The 24,974-nt window shown below is 55.9% G+C and overlaps 7 protein-coding genes across 7 annotated transcripts; 3 read left to right on the forward strand and 4 right to left on the reverse strand.

Moving 5' to 3' along the window:
- Window positions 1–493: 493 nt before the first annotated feature.
- Window positions 494–3,608, reverse strand: BDV59DRAFT_23320 (putative importin beta-2 subunit). The gene is made up of 2 exons (XM_073696015.1): window positions 3,356–3,608; window positions 494–3,247 (listed from the first exon to the last, which is right to left on the reverse strand). The coding sequence occupies exons 1-2, from the start codon at window positions 3,455–3,457 to the stop codon at window positions 602–604; spliced, it is 2,748 nt and encodes a 915-aa protein (XP_073548493.1). The 5' UTR covers window positions 3,458–3,608; the 3' UTR covers window positions 494–601.
- Window positions 3,609–3,934: 326 nt separating this feature from the next.
- Window positions 3,935–5,363, forward strand: BDV59DRAFT_23327 (sterol desaturase family protein). Its single transcript, XM_073696016.1, has 3 exons — window positions 3,935–4,357; window positions 4,411–4,916; window positions 4,966–5,363. Exons 1-3 carry the CDS (start codon window positions 4,143–4,145, stop codon window positions 5,238–5,240), a joined length of 996 nt encoding a protein of 331 aa, XP_073548494.1. The 5' UTR covers window positions 3,935–4,142; the 3' UTR covers window positions 5,241–5,363.
- BDV59DRAFT_201505 (M20 family metallo-hydrolase) lies at window positions 5,296–6,770 on the reverse strand (the record flags this gene model as incomplete). The annotated part of the gene is made up of 3 exons (XM_073693818.1): window positions 5,296–6,187; window positions 6,260–6,577; window positions 6,628–6,770. 3 exons carry the CDS (start codon window positions 6,768–6,770, stop codon window positions 5,296–5,298), a joined length of 1,353 nt encoding a protein of 450 aa, XP_073548495.1.
- Window positions 6,771–7,117: 347 nt separating this feature from the next.
- BDV59DRAFT_201506 (tryptophan synthase beta subunit-like PLP-dependent enzyme) lies at window positions 7,118–9,382 on the forward strand (the record flags this gene model as incomplete). The annotated part of the gene is made up of 1 exon (XM_073693819.1): window positions 7,118–9,382. One exon carries the CDS (start codon window positions 7,118–7,120, stop codon window positions 9,380–9,382), a length of 2,265 nt encoding a protein of 754 aa, XP_073548496.1.
- Window positions 9,383–16,994: 7,612 nt separating this feature from the next.
- Window positions 16,995–18,719, forward strand: BDV59DRAFT_201507 (homeobox domain-containing protein; the record flags this gene model as incomplete). The annotated part of the gene is made up of 1 exon (XM_073693820.1): window positions 16,995–18,719. The coding sequence occupies one exon, from the start codon at window positions 16,995–16,997 to the stop codon at window positions 18,717–18,719; it is 1,725 nt and encodes a 574-aa protein (XP_073548497.1).
- Window positions 18,720–18,793: 74 nt separating this feature from the next.
- BDV59DRAFT_23376 (SacI domain protein) lies at window positions 18,794–22,011 on the reverse strand. Its single transcript, XM_073696017.1, has 3 exons — window positions 21,643–22,011; window positions 20,860–21,584; window positions 18,794–20,803 (listed from the first exon to the last, which is right to left on the reverse strand). The coding sequence occupies exons 1-3, from the start codon at window positions 21,848–21,850 to the stop codon at window positions 18,869–18,871; spliced, it is 2,868 nt and encodes a 955-aa protein (XP_073548498.1). The 5' UTR covers window positions 21,851–22,011; the 3' UTR covers window positions 18,794–18,868.
- Window positions 22,012–22,135: 124 nt separating this feature from the next.
- On the reverse strand, window positions 22,136–24,463 carry BDV59DRAFT_177059 (DUF803 domain membrane protein). The gene is made up of 7 exons (XM_073689548.1): window positions 24,110–24,463; window positions 23,997–24,040; window positions 23,911–23,936; window positions 23,695–23,785; window positions 23,545–23,635; window positions 23,037–23,489; window positions 22,136–22,987 (listed from the first exon to the last, which is right to left on the reverse strand). The coding sequence occupies exons 1-7, from the start codon at window positions 24,121–24,123 to the stop codon at window positions 22,504–22,506; spliced, it is 1,203 nt and encodes a 400-aa protein (XP_073548499.1). The 5' UTR covers window positions 24,124–24,463; the 3' UTR covers window positions 22,136–22,503.
- Window positions 24,464–24,974: the final 511 nt, after the last annotated feature.

Consider the following 24,974-nt stretch of genomic DNA (forward strand, 5'->3'; position numbering starts at 1 on the left):
CACGAAAGGAAGCGTGAAGAAAGAAACAACGCTCACTTGGATATCTATCTAATCGGGGTACTATTCCTAGGTCTATCAACTACTGGAGGGGCCGCACGGCACCAGGCCCATCCTCTCCCGTCCTCCATCATCCATCGTATATAAGCAAATCCTGTAGATGCACTACCTATTGCCAGGCATAGATCGCCAAGATGTTGCTTTTCGCGTACTTTTAAGCACACCGGTCATTAGGTGGCCAGACATGGTTCTCATATCACGTCACTCACACCAAATCATTCATCGCCTGCGAGTCAAAACAAGGAAAATTCACAGAACCCCGGGGCGTCCAGGTCGCGTTGTATGTTCAGCACACCAACCGAGGCACGCGCACCCGGACCGTCCGTAGAAGTCAACATAAACAGAAAGAAAGCAATGCAATGCGTTTTTATGCGCCTTTCGCCTGAAATCCCCTCAATCAGTCACTAACAAATGCCGAATATAGATCTAAATCTGGTATACAGAACGAAGTTTCTGAGGGATATTGGGCGGAAGCTGCGAGAGGAAGGAATCGAAGTTGGGTATCATGTTTTTATAGCCTTGCAGAACCTATACCCCCAGTCAGTCAGTCAAGTCCCAACGCACTTCCATCAACCGTACTTACCTGCTGGAAAGAGCCCTGGATATCGCGGTAGTCTTCCTGGTGGAGGGACTTGGCGGGGAAGGAGGCAATCGCCTGGAAGTACTCCACCAGGCTGGATTCCATGGCCTGTGGATTCTTCATCACCACCTGGTTGAAGCCCAAAAACGCCGACGCCTTCTCGCGCGTGAAATCGATCCGGCTCATCGACTTGAGGAAGATCCCGGCGTAGTCGCCCAGACGCGGGGCGAGCTGTTCGGAACAGCAGATGCCGAGCCGGCCCAGGGCCATCGCCGCATTCTCGTTCACTGAATCGATAATCTCTTCATTATTGATGATGATGCACAGGCCCTCATAGAGCTTGTCCAGGTACGGGGACAGCTGCGCCTTTTCGTTGACGGCGATCTCGCCGCACGACCAGCAGGCATTGTTCAGGACACTGAACCCGGTGTGGCGCTCTTCGTCCCGGATCAGGTCGAGGTCGAGTTGCCGGACGAGGGTGGGCATGATATTGGGGATGAAAGGCTCCAACTGGCTGAAGATGTTGATCGCGCAGTCCCCGAGCAGGGCGTATGACGACTGGCGCACCTCGTAGTTCGGGTCCTCCATGCAGAAGCAGAGGAGGTCGAAGAAGCGAGGCTGGGAGTTGGCCACCAGCTCGCCGCTCTTCTGCGGGTCAATCGCCTGGATGATCGCACTCAGAAGGTCCAAGCTGGTGACCAGGAAATCCTTGTCCGGCTCGTCGATGGCCTGGTTGTTCACCGACGCCATATACTCCTGCAGGTTCTCGTAGATGATCTTGATGCAACGCTGGAAGAGGGGCTGCGCGAAGGGCGCGAAGGCATCCCCATACGCCGCCGCGATGTACCCCAGACACTCCAGCAGAGGGAAAAGCTCCCGGGACTGATCCGCCACCTTGTTGTAGCGATCGATCAGGGCAGGCATCAGGATTTCCACCAGATGGGGCTTCGCCAGCTCCTGCATGACACACTCGGCGAGGGTCTGGACGCAGTCGTACAGGATGTACATGTTCCGGTCCTTGTACTTGCCGAAACATTGGACGAACTGTCTCAGGATGGGCTCGCAGTAGGGGACCAGGTGGGCATCCGACTTCTCTTCCAGACTGGCAAAGGCAGAGGCGGCCGCCTCCTGGACCTTCTTGTTGCCGTCCAGCATCCGACGCAAGATGCCCTCCATCATCGGTTCGAAGAAGCGCGCGCGTTCGGCGGGGTCGGTCAGATGCGAGGCCCATTCGGAGTAGCGGCCCAGACACCAGCAGGTAATCTGCCGCACCACAGGCTGGGGGTCATTCAAGAGCGAGATCAGATAGGGGACCAGCTCCGGGAGGTGTGGGGTCACCGCATCCATACATCCGTCCGCCACGGCCCCGAGCGTCAACACGGCGGCCTCGCGGTTCGGCCACTGTTCGTGGCGCAACGTCTCCTTCAAGTAGGGGAGGATGATCTCGAAGATGGGGTCGTGGTAGACGTTGGAGAAAACATCGAGCGCGGCGGCGGAGCATTTGCGCAGGGTCCACTCGTCCTCTGGGTCATCCCCGAACTCGGAGTCTTCGATTTCCCCCTCACTCAGATCATCGCCCTCGTCCTCGGCGGGGGCGTTGCCGTTGGCTTGCTCATCGGGCTTCGTCGTCTCCAGCCGGGCGCCCTTGGCCTTGGCGAACTGGGGCTTCAGGTCTTCAGCGCGATCGTCCAACTCGGCGTCGTCGCCTTCGCCCGCCAAGCGAATGGCATCATCCTCATCGTAGACCATGCTCTGGAGCAAGACGGGCACGATCTTGGGCATGTGGGGCGCCAGGGGCTGTTGCAGCTTCAGCTGCTCCCCGGCGCCCAGCCAAAATTCGGCGGCGTCCAGGGCCAGCTCGGGGTCTTCCTGGTTCCGCTGCTGCATGATGATATAGTTGACGAGGCCTTCGAGGTGGGGGATGAGCTTCTCGGGGGCGAAGTCGACCAACTGGGCGAAGGTCTGGCAGACGGTGCGACGGACTTCGGTGTTGGAGTCGTTGGCCATCTGGAAGAGCTGGGAGAGGAAGAGATCCATGGAGGCGACCAGGGCGTGGGGGCGGCGGGGGAGGAAGATATGGATAGTGCTCAGGGCCATGGTGCGGACCTTGGAGCTCTGGTTGGAGGTGAATTCGAGGAGTTTGGGAATGATGACATCCAGGGGGCACTGGCCCTGGTAGTCCCGCTCGAGGATTTTACTGTTGTCCTCGCAGACCTTGGCGAGGGCGGACATGGCGGCCTCTTGAGCGAGGGCGGGGACGTCGCCGGAGGGGTTGTCGACGAGCGTCAAGAGTTCGTGGAGGACCTCGGGCCACGCCAACAGACCGGCCTGTTGGACCAACTCGGTGATGATGCTGCCAGCGGAGTTCCGAACTTGACGGTTCGGGTCGCGGAGGACGATCAAGGTGGCGGAGCGGATATGAGACAGACAGGACGGGGGAATGGTCGAGTATGCCAAGCGAATTTTGGTTTTGAGGTTCATTGCGGCGGCGACCCGGACGACGCCATAGGTGTCTTCGCCCATCCCGACAGCGGCGGGGACTTGCGGAGTGCAGAAGAGGTAGGTAATGTAATTGACATAGTCGGGGGAGGAAGTGGCCTGGACGAGCATCTGTGGGGATGTTAGAGGGGCGCGAAGAAAAAGGTTTTTAGGGAGGGGATGCGGTGCGAGCACGAGGGAGCCGACGATGGCTCAAGGAGAACATCGGACGTTACTGACCTGTTCGGCCTGTCTTTGGGCGATGCGATTCATCCCATCGAGGGAGTCTCGCAGACAGAAGGCCAACTGCCTCAATTGGTCGTCTTGTGGATGCCACTCCATGGTGGGAGGGGGGAAAAAGGGAGGGGGAGTAGAGAAAGAGGGAAGAAAGAGAGGGAGAGGGAGAGAGGAGAGAAGGGAGAGAGACGAGGGAGAATGGAGTTGTCAGAATGGGGGGAGAGGAGGAGAGGAGGAAGTAGAGGAGGAGGAGGAGGAGGAGGAGAAGAAGAATGACGAGGAGAAGTTGAAGTTGGTGGAAAGAGAGAGCGATGAGTGGTGGAAGGGGAACCCCGCCGCAACCTCAGGCAGCAACACCTTCATCTACAGAGGGTAGAATAACATCCAACATCTGATGAGAGTGATCAATTAGAGTCAGTATAATTAGAGTAAATGTAGGATGGATCTGATTATTATTATTATAATTATTATTTATTAGTTAAGTTGGGTAACGAGAGATATGCTGACTCAGCGGAGATATATAACTACGGTCACAACTACTACGATCCTGTGTCTCCCATCCAGTATCGACCTCTTAGGCTTCATCTCTCATACTAGATACTCGCGCGGTACTATCGTCCTGCTCCTACGGTCATGGTATCGTCCCATGCAGGGATCAACGGAACCGCCCGTTCCGACCTCACGTGTTCCTCCTCTATAAATCCTTAAGAACTTCTCCTCCTCATCTCCTCTCGACTTCTAGTAGACCTCGACATCTATACCAACTTCTACAGCTCCTCGTCTTCCTACCATGGACGTCCTCCTAGATGCCCTCGACACCTTCGTCTTCGACCGTCTCTATGCCACTCTCCTCCCTGCATCCCATCCCCCCAATGCCACTCATCCCCCATTAAACCTGCATATCAACCGCTACATCTCCCTAGAGCCTTCGCAATGGGCCTCCCAATCCACATGGCCTCGCGACAATATCTATAGACAATTCCTCAGTCTATTCCTCATGACTTGGTACCTACCTGATCCCTCCTCTCGGATGCAGCCGTTAACGCTTCCATGTCCAGGATCTTCGGCCTCGTGCTGTACTTCATCAGTGCGACGCTCTCCTTCCACTTGGTCTACGACAAACGCGCCATGAAACATCCCAAGTTTCTCCGCAATCAAATTCGCCTCGAGATCCAGCAGGCCGTCCATGCCATGCCCATCATGGCTGTTCTCACTGCACCCTTCTTCCTCGCCGAAGTCCGCGGCTACTCGCGTCTCTACGACTTCGCCCACGAGGCCCCCTTCCCGCTCTACGTCTACCTGCAGTATCCGCTCTTCATCGCCTTCACGGACTTTGGCATCTACTGGATCCACCGGGGCCTGCACCACCCGGCCATCTACAAGCGTCTGCACAAGCCGCACCACAAATGGATCATCTCCACCCCGTATGCCAGCTACGCCTTCCATCCCCTCGACGGCTGGAGCCAGAGTGTGCCCTACCACGTCTTCCCCATGCTGTTCCCCCTGCAGAAGGTGGCCTACCTCGGCCTGTTCACCTTCGTGACCATCTGGACGGTCATGATTCGTGCGTCTCCCGCTCGACCCGCTACGACCGAGAGCTAATGAAAACCCAGATGACGGTGAATATGCCATGAATTCGCCCGTGGTCAATGGCTCCGCCTGCCACACCATCCACCACTACTACTTCAACTACAACTACGGCCAGTTCACCACCCTCTGGGACCGCATCGGCGGGAGCTACCGCAAGCCCGACGCCGCCCTGTTCGACCGCGAGCAGCGCGTCAAGGCGGACGAGGTCCGCAAGCAGGTCACCGAGATGGAGCGGTTGGTCAAGGAGGTCGAAGGGACGGACGACCGGACGTATACGCAGCCGAAGAAGGAGCAGTAAAATGTGCCTGTATGTATTATTATCCACCCGACCATAGTATAATCCATTTTTCCCTCTACCCCCGACTCCGCATCCGATCATACTCCACCACAGCATCCAGCAGGGCCTGCGTGCCCAGCGCACAATCCTCCGGACGACAATACTCCTCCGGATGATGGCTCACGCCATCGCGACACGGCACAAAGATCATGGCCGTCGGACACCACCGACGGGTATAGACGCTGTCATGCCCCGCGCCGCTGGTCATGGCCATCGTCATCTCCTCCCCGACGAGGCCCTCCGCCGCGAGCCGCACAGCCTCCAGGCACTGCGGATCGAACCGCACGGCCTTCGAGTCGGTATCAAGCGTCCACGCCCATGACACGCCCTTGCCATCCTCCCGCGCAAGGGCCTCAAACGCCGCCAGACACTCCGCCTGCACGGCGTCCACCACCTCGTCGCGCGGATGCCGCACATCCAGCGTGAACGCCACCTCCGACGCAATCGTATTCGTCGACGCATTCTCCGGCACCTTGATCACCCCCGTGGACGCCAACGCCCCGTGGCGCCGCGCCACCGCATTCGACGCCGCGATCATCTTCGCCGCCGCCAGCACCGGGTCCCGCCGCGCCGCCAGCGGCGTCGTGCCCGTGTGCGCATCCCGCCCGGCCACCGTCACCGTCAGCCACCGGTACGCCTGCGCGCCCTGCACGATGCCCAGCGCGCGGCCGCTCTCCACCAGCAGGGGGCCCTGCTCGATGTGCAGCTCGAAATGCGCCCCCAGCGGGAACCCGTCCGCCGCGCCGCTGCACGGCACCGCGCCCAGGAGCCCATGTCGCTCGAGCTCGTCGCGCAGCGTCACCTGCCCGTCGTGGATGTCGCGCAGCTCCCACGCCTGCTGGAGCGGGATGGCGCCCGCCCACACCCCGGACGAGCACATGGACTTGGGGAAGCGCGCGCCTTCTTCACTGCATCGGTCGTTAGTCCGGACATTTCTTCTCCCGTCCTGTCGCGGTCAAACAAAGGGGGGGCACACATACTTGGTCCAGTTGACCAACCCCACGTCTAGCCCCGTCTGGTACCCGCGCTCCTTCAGCGTGCGCAGCACCTCCAGCGCCGCCATCACGCCGAGGATGCCGTCGTAGCGCCCCCCGCGTGGCTGCGTGTCCAGATGGCTGCCCATGGCGATCATCGGGGCCGGCGAGCGCAGCCGGCCGGCCTGCCGCGCGAACATGTTCCCCATCTGGTCGATGTGCAGGCTGCAGCCGAGCTTCTGCACCTCGTCGGCTAGCCAGCGACGGACGCGCGCGTCGTCGTCGCTCAGGGTGAGGCGCGCCATGCCGGTGTCCGTTGGCGATCTAGTCCTGTTAGCACGTAGAAGCGTAGACACGAGGGGGTGGGTGCTCACGGCCCGTAGCGATGGGCAGCGCCCCATTCGCAGGTCTCATGGAGCGTCTCCCACAGCCGGCTGGCGTTGATCTTGAGGCCGGAGGTGGCGGTCGAGAGCCGTCTGCGGCCGAGGAGATGGGTGGCGCGCTTTGCCAAGTGCATTTTGTCGGCTGGCAAGGTGTGTGTGGTTGGGAGGTCGTGAAGGTGACCCGATCCCTTGATATAGATAAGTCCGCGGGTGTATGGTGGATCTACGCCTTCTGGAGACAACCGTCTCCACCGCATGTTCCGAGAGGGCTCCTATTCTTCTGCTCAACGGGCGGGTGAGAATAAGACAGAAAATTCTGCACGCCGAGTCTGCTGGAATAACAAGCGGAGCCGTGTCGTCGGAGGGCGCCATCATCCATGTCACCAGAAGGCATCATCGTACCCGCCAGCCAGCCCATATAACCAACCCCGTTGCCCAAACTCACACCACCACCACCACCACCACCACCTCACCCAACAACATGTCCCGCCGAGCAATCCATCTCAACCCGGGCGCAGCCCACGCCCGCTGCGACCCGGCCGCGACGAACGACAGCGTGCGCGCATTCCACCAGTCCCTCCCGGGCTATGCGCCCACGCCGCTGACGGCACTTCCCGACGTTGCGCGCGAGCTCGGCGTACGCGCCGTCTACGTCAAAGACGAAAGCAACCGGTTCGGGCTGCCGTCGTTCAAAGCGCTCGGCGCCTCGTGGGGGTGCTACCGCGCCGTCGCGGCCCAGCTGGGCGTGCCCGCCCACACCACCCCAGCCGCAATGGAGGCACTCGCCGCGCAGGCCCAGACCGCAGGCATCGTGCTGTTCGCCGCGACGGAGGGAAACCACGGCCGCGCGGTCGCCTTCATGGCGCGGCTGCTGGGGGTGCCGGCGCGCATCTTCGTGCCGGGCGGGATGGACGAGCCGACGCGGGGCCGCATCGCCGGCGAGGGCGCCGAGGTGGTCGTCTCCACCGGGAACTATGACCAGGCGGTGGACGAGGCGGCTGCCGCGGCGGGGGAGACCCCCCGTGGTGTGCTCGTCCAGGACACGGCGTTTGCCGGGTACGAGGAGGTGCCTGCGTGGATTGTCGAGGGGTATACGACGATGCTGGCGGAGGTGGAGGAGCAGCTGCAGGGCGCAAGCCTGCGGGCTGGGGTAATGATCACGCCGGTGGGCGTGGGCAGTCTGGCGCATGCGGTTGCGCGGTTCTGCAAGGCTCGCGACGTGGCGGTCGTGGCGGTCGAGCCGGACTCGGCGCCGTGTCTGTATGAGAGTATGCGGGCGGACCGGCCGGTGAGCGTGAGCACGTCGGCGACGATCATGGACGGCATGAACTGCGGGACAGTGTCGTCGACGGCGTGGCCGGACCTGCGGCGGTTCGTGGATGCGTGCGTGACGGTGTCGAGCGCGGAGAGCCACGCTGCGGTGCAGGACCTGGCGACACGCTCGGTGCATGCCGGGCCTTGCGGCGGTGCGTCGCTGGCTGCGTTGCGGCGGATCGCGCGCGAGTCGAGCGGGTTGCTTCGCGACGATTCCGTGCTGGTGCTCCTGAGCACGGAGGGCGCGAGGCCGTATGCGGTGCCGCGCGATGTCGCCGTGGAGGATGTGGTCGGGCTGACGCAGGCGCTGACGCGCATCGACTCGTCCAGTCCGTCGCTGTCGCTGTCGGACGGCGCGGGGGAGAGCGAGATTGCGGAGTACATCGCGGCGTGGTTTGCGCACCGCGATATCGAGCATCACCGCGTGGAAACGGTGCCGGGGCGGCCGTCCATCGTGGGCGTGTTGCGAGGCAGCGGCGGAGGCCAGTCGCTGATGTTCAATGGACACACGGATACCGTGAGTCTGTCGAGTTATGAGGGCGATGCGCTCTCTGGGGCGCTGGCGGAGAGGAACGGCCGGCCGGTGGTGCTGGGCCGGGGCAGCATTGACATGAAGGGCGGGCTGGCGGCCGCGCTGGCGGCTCTGGCGTCCATCAAGGCGAGCGGCAAGACCCTGCGAGGCGATGTGATTGTGGCTGCCGTGTCGGACGAAGAGGACGCCTCGCAGGGCACGCGAGACGTGATTGCTGCGGGATGGCGTGCGGATGCCGCGGTGGTGGCTGAGCCCACGATGGGCGAGATTATCACCGCCCACCGGGGGTTTGTCTGGGTTGAGGTTGATATCCTGGGAGTCGCAGCGCATGGGTCAGCTCCGGAACAGGGCCATGATGCGATTCTGTCTGCGGGCTGGTTCTTGCGTGCTCTTGAGGAATATCAGACTCGTCTCCCAGTGGATGAGATGTTGGGACAAGCATCGCTCCATTGCGGACTCATTCAGGGAGGCGAGGAGCCCTCTTCGTACCCTGCGAAATGTACTGTGACGGTGGAGTTCCGCACGGTGCCCATTCAGACAGAGGAGACGATCCTGGCGGATTTGAAGGCGCTGCTGAAGAGCGTTGTTGTCCAGAAGCCGGACTTCCGCTATGCAGAGCCGCGCATTACCATGTCTCGTCCGACGCACAAGCTGGCTGCTGATCATCCACTTGTGCAGGCGGCGGCGGCGGCTGCTTCTGCGGTATTGGGCTATCGTCCAGCGGTTGTCAGTGTGCCGTTCTGGTGTGATGCGTCGCTGCTGGGCGAGGCCGGAATTCCGTCGATTGTATACGGGCCAAAGGGAGAGGGACTTCATAGTAAGGAGGAATTCGTAGAGGTGGAAAGTCTGAAGGAGCAGACGGGAATTTTCGAGCAGATGATCCGGGAGATGTGTAAATAGTGTGGAGAGATATAGATACGGTGTACATATATGTACTTGATTTTCTTGTCAAAATCGCACGCCTACTAGCGGCTAAATGACCGTTTCTACACTCGTGGCCTGTCATTTTGGTTGACACAATACCCATCTCGAAGAATATGAAAGACTCCATAATCCCTAATTCTCAATTTATATGACAACTGTTATATGTTAAAGATTCACGTTCATTAAAATAACATGTTGAACTGGCCTGCCCGTTGAACCAGCCCCGCAAGGGAACGGTTATAGGATTTCTCCTTGCAGCTCCGTCAATAACTGTCTCAAATCCCCAACTTTCTTCATCTTCACTTTACTAGCCAATGTCTCCCTCCAGCTCGACCTGGCTGCGACTTTCTCCATCCAACTCGACCATTTCTGGATAGCATCAATTGCCTCTTTTGGGGAGACACGAAACCATTCGTAGTGCTTCGACAAGCAAGCATCACAATTGATAGTCACTTGGCTATTTCTAAGCTGCGCGTGGCACAAAGCCTCCACAAGCTTAGGGCTTTTGATCGTATTATCGTTGTCCATCGGAACAGGATAAATTCCCTTCACTTTCCTGTTGCAGCGAAGCTCAATCATGCTGAATCTTTCCTGGGCTGTGTGGCGAGTGTAACCAATCTTCACAAATCCTGGGTTCCCCGGGACCTCACATACATAGACATGTCCATCCGCGGGTGATTTTTGATTTAACGCAGTCCGGATCTTTCTGACAAAATTTGGATGTTCTTGGTCGACAACTCGGAATGGAGAAGAGTCATACTCTAGTACCAAAAATGTGTTAGAGAAATGCCTCTTTGTAATCGATCAGGTTCATATCACCTAACTGCTCAATATTCGTAAGGTATGAAATGTCGTCTTGACTAGGCTGCAGGGAACAGGAAAACTTATCCACGGCTGGTACTGCTGATATTGGCAGGCCAGGAGAGCGGATAGCCTGAATTTTAGTTATCCATGTCCTGATGTGCGTTATCCTTTCCTCCTCGCCATGCTCAGTGCAGTCTGCGCAGAATATCGATTTCCCTAATACTTCAAGGTACTCCTGAAGTCTGGTATCGTTGGAATATACTTCCATCTCGGTGATCTTGTTCACCACTCGCTGTATAATCTGGACATTCCTACCTCCTATGGGTTTCGTGCAAGACATACTGTTCTGCTCGTCTGCAAAGCAAGTGGTGCGGACCCCAGGAATAACATGCTTGATGCGTGTGGTAACTGACCAACTTACTCTGTTTATATCAGATGAATTGGGGAAAGAATTCAGTGTCTCTGCAAGCCTACAGCTGGTTTGGTTTTGATGCTGCTTGCAGAGAGCGAGAGAAACCAGCTCATTGAGTTTATTCTCCATTTCTGTCAGAGGCATATTCACCATGGAGTTGCTTAGCTCATAAAATCCAGCCATCCTGCGGTACACAGATATTCGACAAGGCTTTTTGCTTTGTGTCGTGGCGCCACATTGTCGTTTGCGAACATCCAACTGACGCTCGAGTAACTTAAATGTTGGACTTCCAAGCTTACTTGCTTTGTCCATCTCGTCGTCTTTTGTGCTTTGCCCCATTGGGGGACTCGCTGGAGGAGTTCTGGGCACAGGGTCGCTTTCAGCTGGCAAATATGGTTTTTCTTGATGATCGTTTCGGCAGCACTTGCCAGCTACCTACCCTCGAGGTGACCGCAGAAGGAGGTGGTGTAAGAAGCACATCAGGATCCTCTTCTGAGCTTGAGAGCCTCTGGCTGTGATATAATCCAGCAGACATGTTTGCGCTCGTTGTTCCGTTGTAAATGTTTTGGTCGGTATATACTTAGTCGACAGAGCGCTTTCTCCTTTTCGGAAGCGCAGCAGATCTGGGTACAAAGACAATAAATAACCGGCCTTCGTATTTGTCGAAAGCTTTCTTGGGGAGCGCATGTCGTTGCTGACAGCAGGCTTTCTTTTATAGAACTTCCCCATCAACTAACAAGGGTCCCCATGTCACGCGATGCCTTGCGAGGCTGCCACACTCCGGGCCAAATCCACAGGTTGGTCTAGTCATCCTAACTCAAGATCCCAAGGCTAAGTGCTTACTGTTAGGAACCAACGAAGAAATGCTAGTTCTCGCGTTGGGGATGGTGTGGTATGAGAGTCTTGCAATGTTAAAGATACCAACTGCGGGTAACGTTAGAACGAAGATATAGAAAGTCGCCGCTTTAGGCCAATTTCACAGATACGCAGATAACCAGGGAGAGTTGAAAAGTACAAATGCCTTTGAAACAGGCAACACAGTGACTGGGCCTGATCCATAATGCCATACAGGAGGCGGGCCTCCCTCCAAGGATTTTCCATTCCCATTAATCCTCCACGCTTGCTTCTATCCTTGTTGTGTTAGCTATTGATCATCAGTCTTACCCTAAGACCAACGAATAGGCTGTCGAATACTCCTTTGCGTACTATTTCACCTTAGTTTGACACTGGAGGATATAGCAAGCCATCTGAAGCGTCAGGCTACGTCTAAAGGATATCCCAAGCCAGAAAGACGTGGCGTATCCTGAACTGTTCTTGTGTTGTGTCGACTAGTGGCAATCTCCTATTACTATAACCCCCCGCAGGCAGCCTCACCTTGGCGCGCAAACCAACATGGCTGGTTGGAATCCAATCTCGTCAAGTTTGACCAACGCAGAAAAAACAACTCACAGTGAGTCAGAAATCCCTGCAAAAAGTCATGACACTCAAGCATGCTCTGCAGCTTCGCCGGTTTATGGAAATTCTCAGGTCTGTTACCTCACCAACTGCCGTTTATACTGTTACCTTCGAGTATGCGTCCATGTACAATTTCAACATTCCTTAGGACTGGGGCCTGATGGCCCGCTTTACGGTAGCTCTTATTTGTCTGGATCGAGGTCGGCTATTATGAGGCTGACGCTCGCCGGTACCGAAAACCATGCGTTCTCAATCCACACGACTGGCCGTCGGAAAGAGATATAAACTGTTGGAAAATGGTGGCCCCTCAAGATACCTGTAAATTGATTTGAGAACTTTCCGCAGCTCTCACTATGCACGTCACGTTCACTCGGGTGATAGACATAGTCACGTGGATCACCCCTATTCTCTACGATCGACGTCTCGAGATACAGTCAATTCTTCCCTTTCTTTGCCTGATAACTCCCTATATACATTCCTTCGTTTCTCCAAATAACCTATATTTACATTGTGCTCCTGATGTCCGAAGTCATTAGTGTTGATGACAATGACACCTTTTGTGAAGTTTGCTCTCCTCGGCAGATCCCTCAGTTGCTTCTAGCCAGGCGATGGCCGTCTCCGCCTCAAAATTTTCTATCTGGGTCATTGAAGGAATTGCAGGGACGGAGTCCAACATGCTCCTTCTGCCGATTCATCACCAAGATATGCTATGCATACATCAAGGCTGGGCGTGCTAATAAAGGACCGGATTGGGAAGTATCAATCCATGTTTGGGGTGGGATAAGCTGTATGATTTCCACGGAAGCGGCCTACTTGGGAGAAGTGATTGATTTTATCAGTATTTCGTCATGGGTTGACGAAGCACCTCTTTCCCCCTCTCCCTCTAGAAGGAGTGAAAAGCCTAGGCACACCCTATCAGCACAGCATCCAATATTGACTGATTATGTGAATTGGGACATGATACGTGACTGGATGAATTCGGAATCGCGTTTGGCGAAAGAACCTGACGGTTCCAGAAGGCCTGAGCATCTTCGTGTCATCGACGTACTGGAAGGCCGGGTAGTTGAGGCGCCAAGAGAGTGCCACTATCTAACTCTCAGCTATGTTTCTGGCGCTATGGAAAGGGTCAAAATATCAGCGTTTGGTTATTTTCAGAAAGATCTATTGCCAGCCACTATTAGAGATGCTATAGTCGTATGTGGTAGGCTCGGGTTCAGATACCTTTGGATTGACCAACTCTGCATCAACCAGGATAATGCAGAGGAACTATTAGAGCAGATCAACCAAATGGATCGAATCTTTGAATCTGCCACATGCACATTAGTTGCGCTGGAGGGTGTTGATTGTAATCATGGTTTGCCCGGGGTCTCTGCGCCTCGGATCTGGAAGCAAACAATTCTGAAAGCGGGGAAATTAAGACTCATGGACAACGCACCAGAGCTTAGTGACTATATAGTGGCTTCTAAATGGTCCAAGCGGGGCTGGACACTGCAGGAGAGCATATGCTCTTCCCAGAGTCTATTTTTCACCAACTTTGGTGTCTACCACGCCAGCAGGAACACGAAGCGCGCTAGGGTGGAAGCAGAGGCAGGTCGGGCCATCGAAGATCGCAGTCTTACAGACAATAATTTCTGGCATTTCCTGGAGCAATACACAGAGAGAGATCTGACTTACCAGTCAGATATCCTCCATGCATTTACTGCTGTCCCGCGAGCAACCCACGGAGGCCGCACTTATTACGGGCTTCCTCTCGACTATATTGACCAGGCAGTTTCGTGGGTTGCAGCCAAACCAATACGGCCGTATCCCCCCGAAAAGCGGAAGGGTTTCCCATCGTGGTCATGGACTTCGCACACCGGTCCCATAAATCGCTCGTTGGTGGGAGCCGGTCTTGCTTTGTGGGCCATCCCAGAAGATTGCACGATTGCAGCTGTCACTATATGCAAACCAGCCTGTCGCATGCAAGACGAGAATAGTATTATGTGGTCAAAAGACTATGCACGCAAAGCAGCTGAGGCGTGGCTGATAGGGTGTATTCGACAGCCACTTTCCGCGCGGAAATGGCTTTGCGTTCCCAAACACTCTTCCTCTATACAAAGACGGCCGTCATCCTTGTGGGGGTTGCGGGCCCTCGTCCAGTCAGTATCTCATTCTCTGCGAGTCCAGGCCATCTCCTGGAGATGGCGAACATACAATAAATTCTGGAATGATGCATTTGGTCAGCAGGATCCGTACACCATCTTCACCGAAAACGACCGCGAGCTAGTGACGGCCGCACCTGGCAGAATCCTAGTCCACAGCCAAGTTGCCCATTTTCATCTGTGCTCTCCCACAACGGTCAATGATAACCCGACGATCCGTGAGAGGTATATTCGGTCTCAGAATGGGGCATTTGTGGGCTACATTCAGGTACCGTCCTACTACAATGTTCCTTCTGATGGTACCTTAGGAGAGTTTATCTTACTATCGATTTTACATTGGTTTGATCCTTCCGTTGAACGCTTGAGGAATACTGCGATCGACGAAGATAGAAACCAGCAGATTGACAGCGGTTTCTATCCCGGAAACAATGCTGATCCTCGCTCAATGGGTTCTAAGGAGATGGAGCAATGGGATAGGGCTGTGTGTTTGAATGTAATGCTGGTGGAAAGGGACCCAAGCAATAATATAGCACGCCGAGTTGGGATAGGCCATGTCTTTCTTGGAAAATGGGTTGATGGAGACCCACAGTTTACGTCTGTCGTCCTTGAATGAATGTGGATAGCGTATATGAAAAGGACGAGGATATATTAGAAGAAGTACAATCTCAATGACGAACTCCATATAGTGCCCGCTGTCGAGTCTCGGCAGACTTGCCGTAGCGTCGCCGCCTGCCCGCTCAGATCGGCCCTTCAAGTTGCCCAGGATTCTCTATCTCGCATCTAGCCCCTGGGTGAGATATTAATGAGCCTACGAGTGAAAATTGGGGGGGGGGGGGGGGGTCGGTACTGTGGCACGTTAAACCTATATCATATATGATTATTCGCATTACATTGCCTATGCAGATGTACTGAATCTGTCGATAACGAAATTGCCGGTACTAATATCACGATGCTGAGAGGAACAACGCCGTTGGCCAGGCCATGCGATTATAAAATGGCATTTGGTCCAAGTGGCCTATAGGCCATTCTAGGCAGCTATTACTCAACTGAGGTGGTTGTAATAGGACATAGGCTAGAGAGGGCCTTGATACTGCAAAGGCCGGCTACATGAAGATAACGAACGTTAATGCCAAGACTAACTGGTACATATTGAGAGTTTTTCCGGAGTATCCCTGCCAGTAGGCCCCGCATTGTGTCCTATAGAGATTACCTAGCACTATCGTGGGGTGCATTATCTTGTAATTTGAATGCGTTTGGCACCATATCACGCAGCTCGAAAACCAATCTGCCTTTGATACAGAGGTTTTAACAATCAATGACATACAGCCCGCCATTTGTCCATTAGGTGTTTACAGAAAAGTAATAAAGCGCAGGCAAACGATAGCCGATAAGTTTCCTCAATTTGACAGTACAGGCGATTTCCCAACCCAATTAGAGTCTTCAGATATTTGGTCAAGTATCCAAGCTGCCAAGCTTGCTCTGGATAAGAATATCCCATCGCTGCCAGTTCCTGTATACGAAGCTTTGACAGGTGCATTAGGACCGTTATTCAGGAGAGGCACTCTGAACAATGTCCATTTCAGTTGCGCGATATCCTGAGATGTCACAAACGCACCAAGACCTTTGAACTCGTCATAGGCCGACCCGCCTATGATTTTGACAAGTATAATTAATGCTTTCCACTTAAGAGAACCTTTATCTTGTGGTGCGGGAAATGAGCAGGTCCCGAGCACCATTGCCCTTTTGTAGTTATTGGCCACTAGGATAGGGAAGATGCGTTTCATGGCATCAGTCACAGGCTACAATACTTCATCAATACAAAGAATCGGCTTTTGTAATGGCGAGAGACGGGAGAAGAGAGGGGTGAGCCCGCTCATCGACGCACCGTTCCTTTGGAGTTTACAACTGGTCCTGCGAATGAGACAAAGACGGTGGGGCCAGAGGTTGCCGCAAGCTGAAAACTAGACATATCTTCCAGAGTACCCTTTACCACTGAGACATTTGCATTGTTGCTTATCTCAACAGGGAGTTTAGCTGGGTTCCGCACATACAGGGTCAATTTCTGCCCCTGCGCTAGTGCGGCGTTGCAGAATTCCACGCCTGATAGGCCTTGCATGATATTAGAAATATAAAAAACAAGATCTGAATTGCAACAGAAGACCGCTTACCAGTGGCTCCGATGACCAAGATATGCGTTGCTGCCATCGCCCATAAACTGTGTGCCTTGCTCAGGCGGGCACTGACGAGTCGAGCGTCAAGTGTTTGTTTATACATTTTCTAAGCCGGAAGCGGAAGTGGCCAAGGACGACCGTTAGACGACGATCCCGTGATCCGGGGGCTCGTCGGCTTCGGACACTGCCTGCCCCGGATGACAAATAGATCCTGAATGACACGGGGAATATGGAAATTATTGCCCATTTATTGACCAGCAAATACGTGATGGCGGCTTGGCGAGGCAAACTGCAAGAGATGTTGTCTAACGTTGGTGAGAAATGGATGCATATCATTTGATGCTGATGCGCAGTAGAAGTATGGCCAGGTGGGATATCATCCTAGTTCAACACCATGGCTTGAGGTTTAACATATGAAATAGTAGCTCTTAGACCCGAGGCAGATATTTCTCATTAATCCATGTAATCGACCCTTGTAAGTGCGTCAAGATCTATAAAGCGTCAAATAAGATTGGTGGAGAAGGGCTTGGCATCACGTTACTCCAACTTCAATATCTTCAACATCTCAACCTCTCTCCACACTCAAGACTCCGCGCCAACCCATCATGGACCCTCCAGATCACGATCCCATGTTCGATTTCATCCCCGAATACCCCCAACTACCCTTAGGGGATCCCGCCTGGCCCGACCCTCTCGACTGGGTCCCGAACCAATGGATGACGCATGACATCGCCGCTGCAGCTCCCATCCAGGCCAGCCCGGTCCCAGCACCAGCAGAAGCAGCAGCAGCACACACCCTGACAGACGTCACGCAATATCTCGACGGCGCCTACTCCCCACCAACCCCTTGCACCTACTGCCGTCGCCACCGACTGCAATGTCTCATCATCCGCACCACCCCCGCCAACCCCAACCCGGTGACCTCATGCTCCAGCTGCGTCGCGCTCTTCCGCGAATGCAGCCTCGCCCACGGCGAAAAGCGCCAAGCCTCGCGCTTCGAGACGCACGCCCCTGTCCTCGGCCATCTGCACGGTCTCCGCGAGCAGACCGAGGACACCAACGCAGCCGCCGGCCCAGCAGAGGCTGAGCCCGCAGAAGACGGTGCCGGCGTTGCGCCCCCAACCGAGTCGAAGCAGTTCGTCCGACGCGGGGCGCGCATCCTCCGCGCCTGGTTCACCCAAAACCAGGCCTACCCGTATCCGTCCGACGAGGACAAGGCGCGGCTTGCGCGCGAGACGGGCTTCTCGCGCAAGCGCATTGCCACCTGGTTTGCCAACGCGCGTCGCCGCCAGAAGCACAAGCTCGACTCCGCCGAGGCGGCCGCGGCACCGCTGCGCATCCATCGCGCTGGCTCGCCGATGCCCATGGCCATGTCTGGCGCTGGCGCTGGCGAGGGCAACGCTCACAGCAGCCAGTGGATGGCGATGACTCCGCTGGAGCGCTGGCAGGCGTCGCCGCCAGAGGACGACCCCGTCACGGAGGCGGTGATCAAGGATGCGATTGCGTCGAGCTCGGGGGCTGCGGTGGCGGGAGTCGACGAGGGGGCATTCGGCAACGACGACGGTGCGTGGGATTCGTTTTGGGCGCTCGACGAGACGTCCTCGTCGTGTTTTGGGTCGTCGGTTGGCGGCGGACGGGGCGGCGCCTCCTCCGATAGTGTGTCGTCGTCGGCGTCGGCGTGGAGCCACTACTCTCTCAGCGACAGCGGGGGCAGTCTCCCGTTTAGTGGGAGGGCGGGCTCCCGGCAGCGTCGCCGGCGACAGCAGCAGCATCGTCGACGGATGTCGGCCGCGGCGGCGACCTCGAACCAGTACCACTGCACGTTCTGCGGGCAGTCGTTTAAGAAGAAAACAGACTGGTACCGCCACGAGACGACGGTGCATCTCCCGCTTGATATGTGGATCTGTACCCCGTCGCTGGGAGACTTATTGCCCACCGGCGTAGCCTTGGCGTCGGACAACGGCGAGTGTCGTTTTTGCGCGACTGTCCCGACGACTCCGGCGCACTGGGACGAACATGACTTTCGCGTGTGTGCGGAGAAGCCCGTCGCGGAACGGGCGTTCACGCGCAAGGACCACCTGTGGCAGCATCTGCGGAAGTTCCACGGCTGCACGAAGACGCCCGTGGCGAGTCTGGATGCCTGGCGGCGGGACGAGACCAAGGGCCCGCTGCGCAGCCGGTGCGGGTTCTGTGGTGCCGAGCTGGCAACGTGGGGAGAGCGTGGGGAGCATCTCGCGGAGCATTTTCGACAGGGAACGCGCATGGATCAGTGGGTTGGTGGGTTGGGGCTGGAGCCCGGGGTGTGGGCTATGGTTCGGAATCTGGAATGATGGCAGGACAAGTGGGTTGGAATGATTTACGATTTATGATCACGTTTGCAGTATGCATTATATAGCGAGGGTATTATGGCCGGCAGATTAGGTATATACAAGGCGTTATGAGGCAGATCATATACGGTTGCCGTGAAGCAGTCAACTCGCTACGCCCACACCATCTTCTTGATATCGTAAACCAAGTGCTCCAAGTAACCGGTGCGCTTCTTCGCATCATCCAATGAAATGATATCCGACCGGTGCACGACGGACGAGCCCTCGGGGGCCTTGCCATCAGGGCCCGAAAGCCTTGTCTCTCCGGCTGTCATGGCGCGCTCGATCTCCTCGCAGATTGTCCGCACCCAGTCGATCTCGCTGACGGTAGCTACGCCTGCAGCCTTTGTCTGAGTGACGGAGTTGGACAGTGGGAGAGCTTTGAAGGCGATAAAGCGCGGGGGTGACCGCGAGAGACCGCGGAACCAAGAGTACAGGTCCCATTCGTCCGAAGCACGGGCGTTACTATTGAGGGTTTCGTTGTCGACACTCGTCTGCAAGGAGCGGGTGTTCACGCGATGGGCATTGTTCGCGTCGCCCTCGCGGTACTCGATGACCAGGCCGACATTGCTGCGCTCGTCGGTCTGGGCGTCGGTCAGGATCGAGGTTATGTACGTGCCATAGTTGATGTGCGAGACGGAACGGAGGCATATGCGCTCGAACGACAGCACCTTGTCAGTGTTCCAGTCGAATCGGCAGCTGTAGATGGCAGCGTCTGTGAGGAGGAGCACGGCCTCCTCGAAGGGAAGAGTGCGCAGCGTGTTGGGCTGACGGGGTGTCAGCATCGTCCACCCGCCGAGGAACTCCTCGGACTGGTCGCTAATCGCGATGCGGCAGCTGGTGTCGATGGCGTTCTGCCGCAGCTTCTGCACTGAGATCCCGGGGTCGGCCGTTTTCATCTCAATAGCAAACTCCTGGAACACCTGGATGGAGACGTTACCCAGGAGATAGTCGATGCATGCCTGTGAGAAGTAGTCGTTGACGATGTTGTTGTAGTACCGGGACAGTGTGAGTCCGAGGTCGTTCAGGGCCCCACGGTAATCCCTCTTGCGCGTCCGCGTGTAGTCGCCTTTCAAAGCGGCAGTAGATGAGTATTGCTTGGAAATGGCGTCCCCATTGTCCGCCCACAGGGTATTGAACCACTGGGTTGACGAGTCACCGCTGAGGCTGATGTTGATACCCTCCTGTTTGAGCTCTCGCTCCAGGGCCCACTGGCCAAAGGCGCACTGCGCAACGCCAGTCCTATCCAGACAGTCCATGCAATTAGTGCGGATGATGCCAGACTGGGCCTGGAGCACTGTATTGCCCTGAACGACAGTGTCGCCATATTCATTTAACGTGGACTTCAGGCGGTCCACAAGCCGGCTGACGTTCTCAAATTTCATGCCGCGGCATTCATTGTGGAAATCAAACCATTCCAACCCGAGGGGTGCACCAGCGAGCACTCTCGACTGGTTCATCGTTTTGGCGTATTTCTCGTACTTTTCTCCCAACTTGAGCTCGCCGGCTTGCTTGTCAATGAGCGAAACGGCCTGGATCTTTCCATATCTTCGGCTCAGGTCCCTGAAGTGCCGTTCAAAGGCGAGCTGGTTGGTCTCCGTCGAGTGGTGCAGCACTGGAACTGGCTTGAACGCATATGGCGACTGAGAGAAGTAGAGGGGGATCGATCCGCGCACTTGGAGATAGGAGTAGACCTTCTGGGAGGCATCCCAGTCGGGAACAGAGAGTATCTGCTCCGTTTCCACGCTGTTAGCGGTATTGCCGTAATCGTCGACTCCCCGACGAAGATACCGGAGGCCAGGACGTTTGACGGATCGCCGGGAGATCAAGGTAAGCAGGAAGTTTTGTTTTGGGCTGTCTGTATGGATTCCGCCGGCCTCCTCTTTGTCACCCAGGATGCGTCCTTCGGAGCAGTTCTCGTCCGGCTGCTCCGTCGTCTTAGCCACAGTGAATTCTCGTTGGCCAACAAAGCCCTGCATCAAGGGAAGAGCATAATTGTGGGCATCCGCGGCAGTGAAGGGCGCCATAAGGTGTTTGTTCCAGAAATACTGTACTCTCAGTCAGCATCATCAAGCAGTGGCCAGCGAGAGAGAATGGGGCTAACCAATTCATCCACGGCTTTATGCAGTGGTAAACGGTCTGTGAGCGAGGAATCTTGCGAGCCCATATGTCTAGTGAGATCGTAATCATATGCGAAGAAAAAATTATGAGAAGCAAATAATAGTCGTGTATATCGCAGGAGCTTCGGCAAGAATTCCACCATGGGACTAGACGGCGACCATTCTCCGTTTGGTTCTGGAGCAGCCGCTTCAGTTTGGGCAGGTGGTGCGGGCTCGTTGGTATCCAGAGAATCCAACTTTCTCTCTGCATCCTCCTCTGCATCATCTGCAGCTACCACCTTGGACGTGTCCTGGTTTACGGTCCCAAGCCCAGGCAGTCCGAGGGTCTTTCGCGACAACCAATTCGCGGCAAAGCGCCCAAACCGGACTTTCTTCCCGATGACATCTTCTGCAATGCTATTGAAGCTGCGCCCCCGAGAATGGAACGTCTCCCGGACGGGGGAGGGTGGAGCGCTGTTCACTTCAGTGTCTCCGGCCTCAGTGTCCGCGTCCGAGAGCCCCTCTTCTGAAGTTGCATCATCATGGGTTATGTCTCCCTGGGCGAGATTTTCCTTCGCTTGGGCAATCGCCCGACTCGCGTCGACTTGCGACGACGTAGGAATCACTGCAACGTCGGTAATGGTGTAGATCGGTTTGCCTTGGATCTGCGCCACCTGCTGTCGCTGAGTGATGGGGACCAGAAAGGAATGCGACGCGACAGATAGGAGGCCTAGGCCAAAATCCAAATCAGCAGAGAGCACAGGAAAAGAGGTCGCTCCACTACTGACCAACAAGCCCGTAAACTTCCAGCCCCGACTCGCGTTCGTGCTGTTCCACCGGAGAGGTCGCCAGTAACGATATCTTGCCAGTCTTGTAGTCTATCCGGAGACAAGACGACTCGCCATTCCCGTTGCTCCGCAGCCCATTCCCCGGGGACTGTAGAATCAGCCCTTCGGCCGCGGTGAAGACGATTAACCTCCGCAGCAACCCGGGCATGGCGCCGACATCGGTTGTTCTGTGCGGGGTGAACAGGAGGGGTGGAGGGTAGAAGATAGATCACCAAAGTTGATGTGAGGAGTAATTGCGGCGTCTCCCAGCGGCATGACCTCTCGTACGACCGTCAGGCGAGAACGCGTGGGAGAGAGAAGAACAGGTCGGGTGGTTTGCTCGAGAAACGAACGATCGAAGCGCGCGAACACCTGATCGGCCCCGAAGGCCCCGCTGACTTCATCACCCGCCACTTTTCCGCCGCGCACCACAGACTCTCCAAAGGTACACCAAAAAAAAAAAAATACATAAGATCTATTTCAAAATTGGATGCTGATGCGTATATACAATCGCGGTGTTGGTTGCAGGCCTTTGCGCCGGCATTGAAACCCGAAAACCCATGCAATCCATTCCAATCAACGTCCGCATCCAAATCATTCATGACCGTCGCTTGTTCTTCATCCGGAGAACTTGTGCGTAAGAAGTATAATAGTACAATGCATCAGGCGGTTGGAGAAAGGTAGGTAGCCAATGTCGAAAGAATAGAGCAGACGAGCGTAAAGATGGAGAATAATGCTTGAAACGTAACAGCAATGACCTCATCATAATAATAGAACCCAAAACAGACATGAAAACGGAAAGAGTCGACGAGGGCGAACAGACTATCGCTCGGCATGCTTGGTAGGTTGGTGGGCTGTGCGCTCGACCTCACCACTTCTCTTATACGTCGGGCCCGGCTCGCCATCGCTCTCCTCGGTCAACTCCGACAGGCCAAAAGCTTGCGTCTCCACATCGTAGCCGCGCATCAAGCCTTCGCGATCGCCGTGACCGTTCAGATATGCAAGGCTGGAGGAACTCCGGCGGTGAGGCTCGTTGCTCCGGCGAGATTGCATCGACCGACGGGTCTGGAAGCTGGCGATGCCGTCGGTAGGCACGCCTTCGTCATCCAGCTTGGAATTCACCAACTGGTGTCCGTCCGGGTCATGGCGGGAGAGATTCAGCAGGTAGACACCGGAGAAGATCACCAGGAATCCACATAGCAGGGAGATGGTGTTCACCGCGTCCGTGGTGTTGAAGCCCTTGAAGAGGATAAAGGAGGCGCAGAGAGTGGCGGTGGTGAAAGTCACGTAGTAGAGCGGGTTGACACTAGGAGCGTGTTAGTCTCGTATCGGCCGCAACGGCGTTGGGTGCTTACATCGAGGTGGAGAATTGATTCAAAGCCTTGTTGAAGTAGTTCATCTGAGTGAGGATGCAGAACCCGGTGACCACCATGAAAACATAGGTCGACGCGTGGGTAAACTGGTTGTTTCCTCCAAAGGTCAGTCGCACAGCGATTCCGAACGCCTTGACCGACATGACAGAGACAGAGCCGACGGTGGAGCAGATGGAGATATAGATGAGAGGGTTCCGGTTGCCGTAGACGGGAGCAACTCTGTATATCATGACAGTTGAGAAGATAGCCACCGCCAGGCAGTAGAGCAAGAACCCGGGCTGCAGAGCGTAACCGAGGATCTCCTCGATGGTTTCCACGTCTTTATCCGGCGGCGCATGAAGAACGATCACCACGGAGCCCAATAGACACATCGCACAGCCCAGCTTTCCGAGCGTTCCAAGTCGTTCTTGGAGGAAATAGGAACCGAGGACCGCGCTGACACTGGGTCAGTACGAGACAAAGAATGTGAACCGTGGAGACCCTATCTTACCCGATCAGGACGCTCAACGCTCCCAGCGGAGTGACCAAAATCGCCGGCGCAAACGCGTAGGCAGCAAAGTTGGCAACTTCACCCACGGCCACTATCACCACTGTCAGCTCCCCTCCTTGTGAAGGTTGTGCAACCGTGCGAGAGTCATACATGTCAGGACACCAGCCCACCAGATGGGGCTTCTTAAATAGGAAAAGCCTTCGCCTTCAAATCCGTGTCGCTCGTTGGCATGCATTAGACCCTGGGCGCAATCGTCAGTCTCCGCGGATATGGGATCGCAGGAGCCGATGGGGGAGCGTGGAGGGAGTTGGGGAGTGGTGACCGGCTGTTGTCGGCGACGGCGGGATGGGATGAATGCGGACGAACCTTCTTGGTAATAACAAAACTTGTACCTAGACAGTGTGAACAAGGATTCGCGGTGGGGGGTGGAGAGAGAGGGGAAGGAGGCATACCGATCGCCATTGTGGATAGAATGGCCAACATGAGGCCGATGTACCTGCAGAACACGGGAGGGAGCGGTTAGAGAGCTGCGGCAGGCGGGCGACCCAATGCAGGAAGGTCATACTTGTTCGAAATCATGGTGAAAGAGAGGACGAGGAGCGGACAGCTCCCTTGGTGGGATGGGCTCCAATGCTTGTTGGAAGACGGATTAGGGGAACCAAAGAAAGGGTTCCAGAAATTCGAGCCGACGAGAGAGCGTGAGGGAGGATGGAAGAAGGAGAGGTTGAATGGAAGAGACGGGGAATGGGGGAGGCTGAATGGCTGGCCAGTGCAGCGACGGACGGGCGGGTAATGTCGTGGTCGTTTAGGCCGTTTGGTCGGGGAGGGATTGCCCCACGGGAGTGCGTGGTAAGGGCGTAGGGGATTGTTCAGAGGGAAAGGTCCAAGGAAGAGAGGAGAAGACGAGGATCGAGGGAGGTTGAAGCATGGAGAGAGGAGGAGAAGAATGAGGGAAGCGAACGAAGGGAGATGAAGATGGGACCGGTGCTGCCTGAGGCCGTCCACTGCTCGTGCGGTGGGGGCGCCTTTTGCCTTTTTCGGCCGGACCCAGGGATTCTGGACGCGTCAGTCAATGGGAAGGGCGAGAAAGACCGAGTCGAAGGGATTTCAGGTCTGGTTCGAGTTGGTGCATGGGCGGTGCGATGTTCGATGCCGTATGTCTATAGCAGTTCTCTTGTCATCCGTCGTTCTGTGTACGAGCTCGACCAGCGGTATACTATGAAGTATACGGCGTCCGTCCACTACTATTAATAGCTTCAACTCCATCCATGGAAAAGATCCAAGGAGAACATCCATCGCAATCAGAAAGGACCGCTTGACAAAAAGGAATGGAAATAAAATAATCAGTCCATTCCCCGTACGCCCTCACCCCCAGAGTCCAGCCATTCCAGTCTCCTGCATGTACAGATTGTCCCCTCGGCTCTGTCTGC

Source organism: Aspergillus ambiguus (assembly GCF_047715705.1).
Source record: "Aspergillus ambiguus strain CBS 117.58 unplaced genomic scaffold BDV59scaffold_13, whole genome shotgun sequence".
Taxonomy (NCBI): Eukaryota; Fungi; Ascomycota; class Eurotiomycetes; order Eurotiales; family Aspergillaceae; genus Aspergillus; species Aspergillus ambiguus.

Bases quoted from the DNA above. Each gene is read 5' to 3' on its own strand.
- BDV59DRAFT_23327 (XM_073696016.1), top strand. From the start codon at position 4,143: ATGGACGTCCTCCTAGATGCCCTCGACACCTTCGTCTTCGACCGTCTC. The intron at 4,358-4,410 runs GTACCTACCTGA...TTCCATGTCCAG, and splicing joins AGTCTATTCCTCATGACTTG to GATCTTCGGCCTCGTGCTGT. The intron at 4,917-4,965 runs GTGCGTCTCCCG...ATGAAAACCCAG, and splicing joins CATCTGGACGGTCATGATTC to ATGACGGTGAATATGCCATG.
- BDV59DRAFT_177059 (XM_073689548.1), bottom strand. The intron at 23,490-23,544 runs GTAAGATAGGGT...ACCCAGTGTCAG, and splicing joins GCGTTGAGCGTCCTGATCGG to CGCGGTCCTCGGTTCCTATT. The intron at 22,988-23,036 runs GTAAGCACCCAA...ACACGCTCCTAG, and splicing joins AATCAATTCTCCACCTCGAT to TGTCAACCCGCTCTACTACG.
- BDV59DRAFT_23376 (XM_073696017.1), bottom strand. From the start codon at position 21,850: ATGCCCGGGTTGCTGCGGAGGTTAATCGTCTTCACCGCGGCCGAAGGG. The intron at 21,585-21,642 runs GTCAGTAGTGGA...ATTTTGGCCTAG, and splicing joins GGAAGTTTACGGGCTTGTTG to GCCTCCTATCTGTCGCGTCG. The intron at 20,804-20,859 runs GTTAGCCCCATT...CTGAGAGTACAG, and splicing joins ATAAAGCCGTGGATGAATTG to TATTTCTGGAACAAACACCT.
- BDV59DRAFT_23320 (XM_073696015.1), bottom strand. From the start codon at position 3,457: ATGGAGTGGCATCCACAAGACGACCAATTGAGGCAGTTGGCCTTCTGT. The intron at 3,248-3,355 runs GTCAGTAACGTC...ACATCCCCACAG, and splicing joins CCCAAAGACAGGCCGAACAG to ATGCTCGTCCAGGCCACTTC.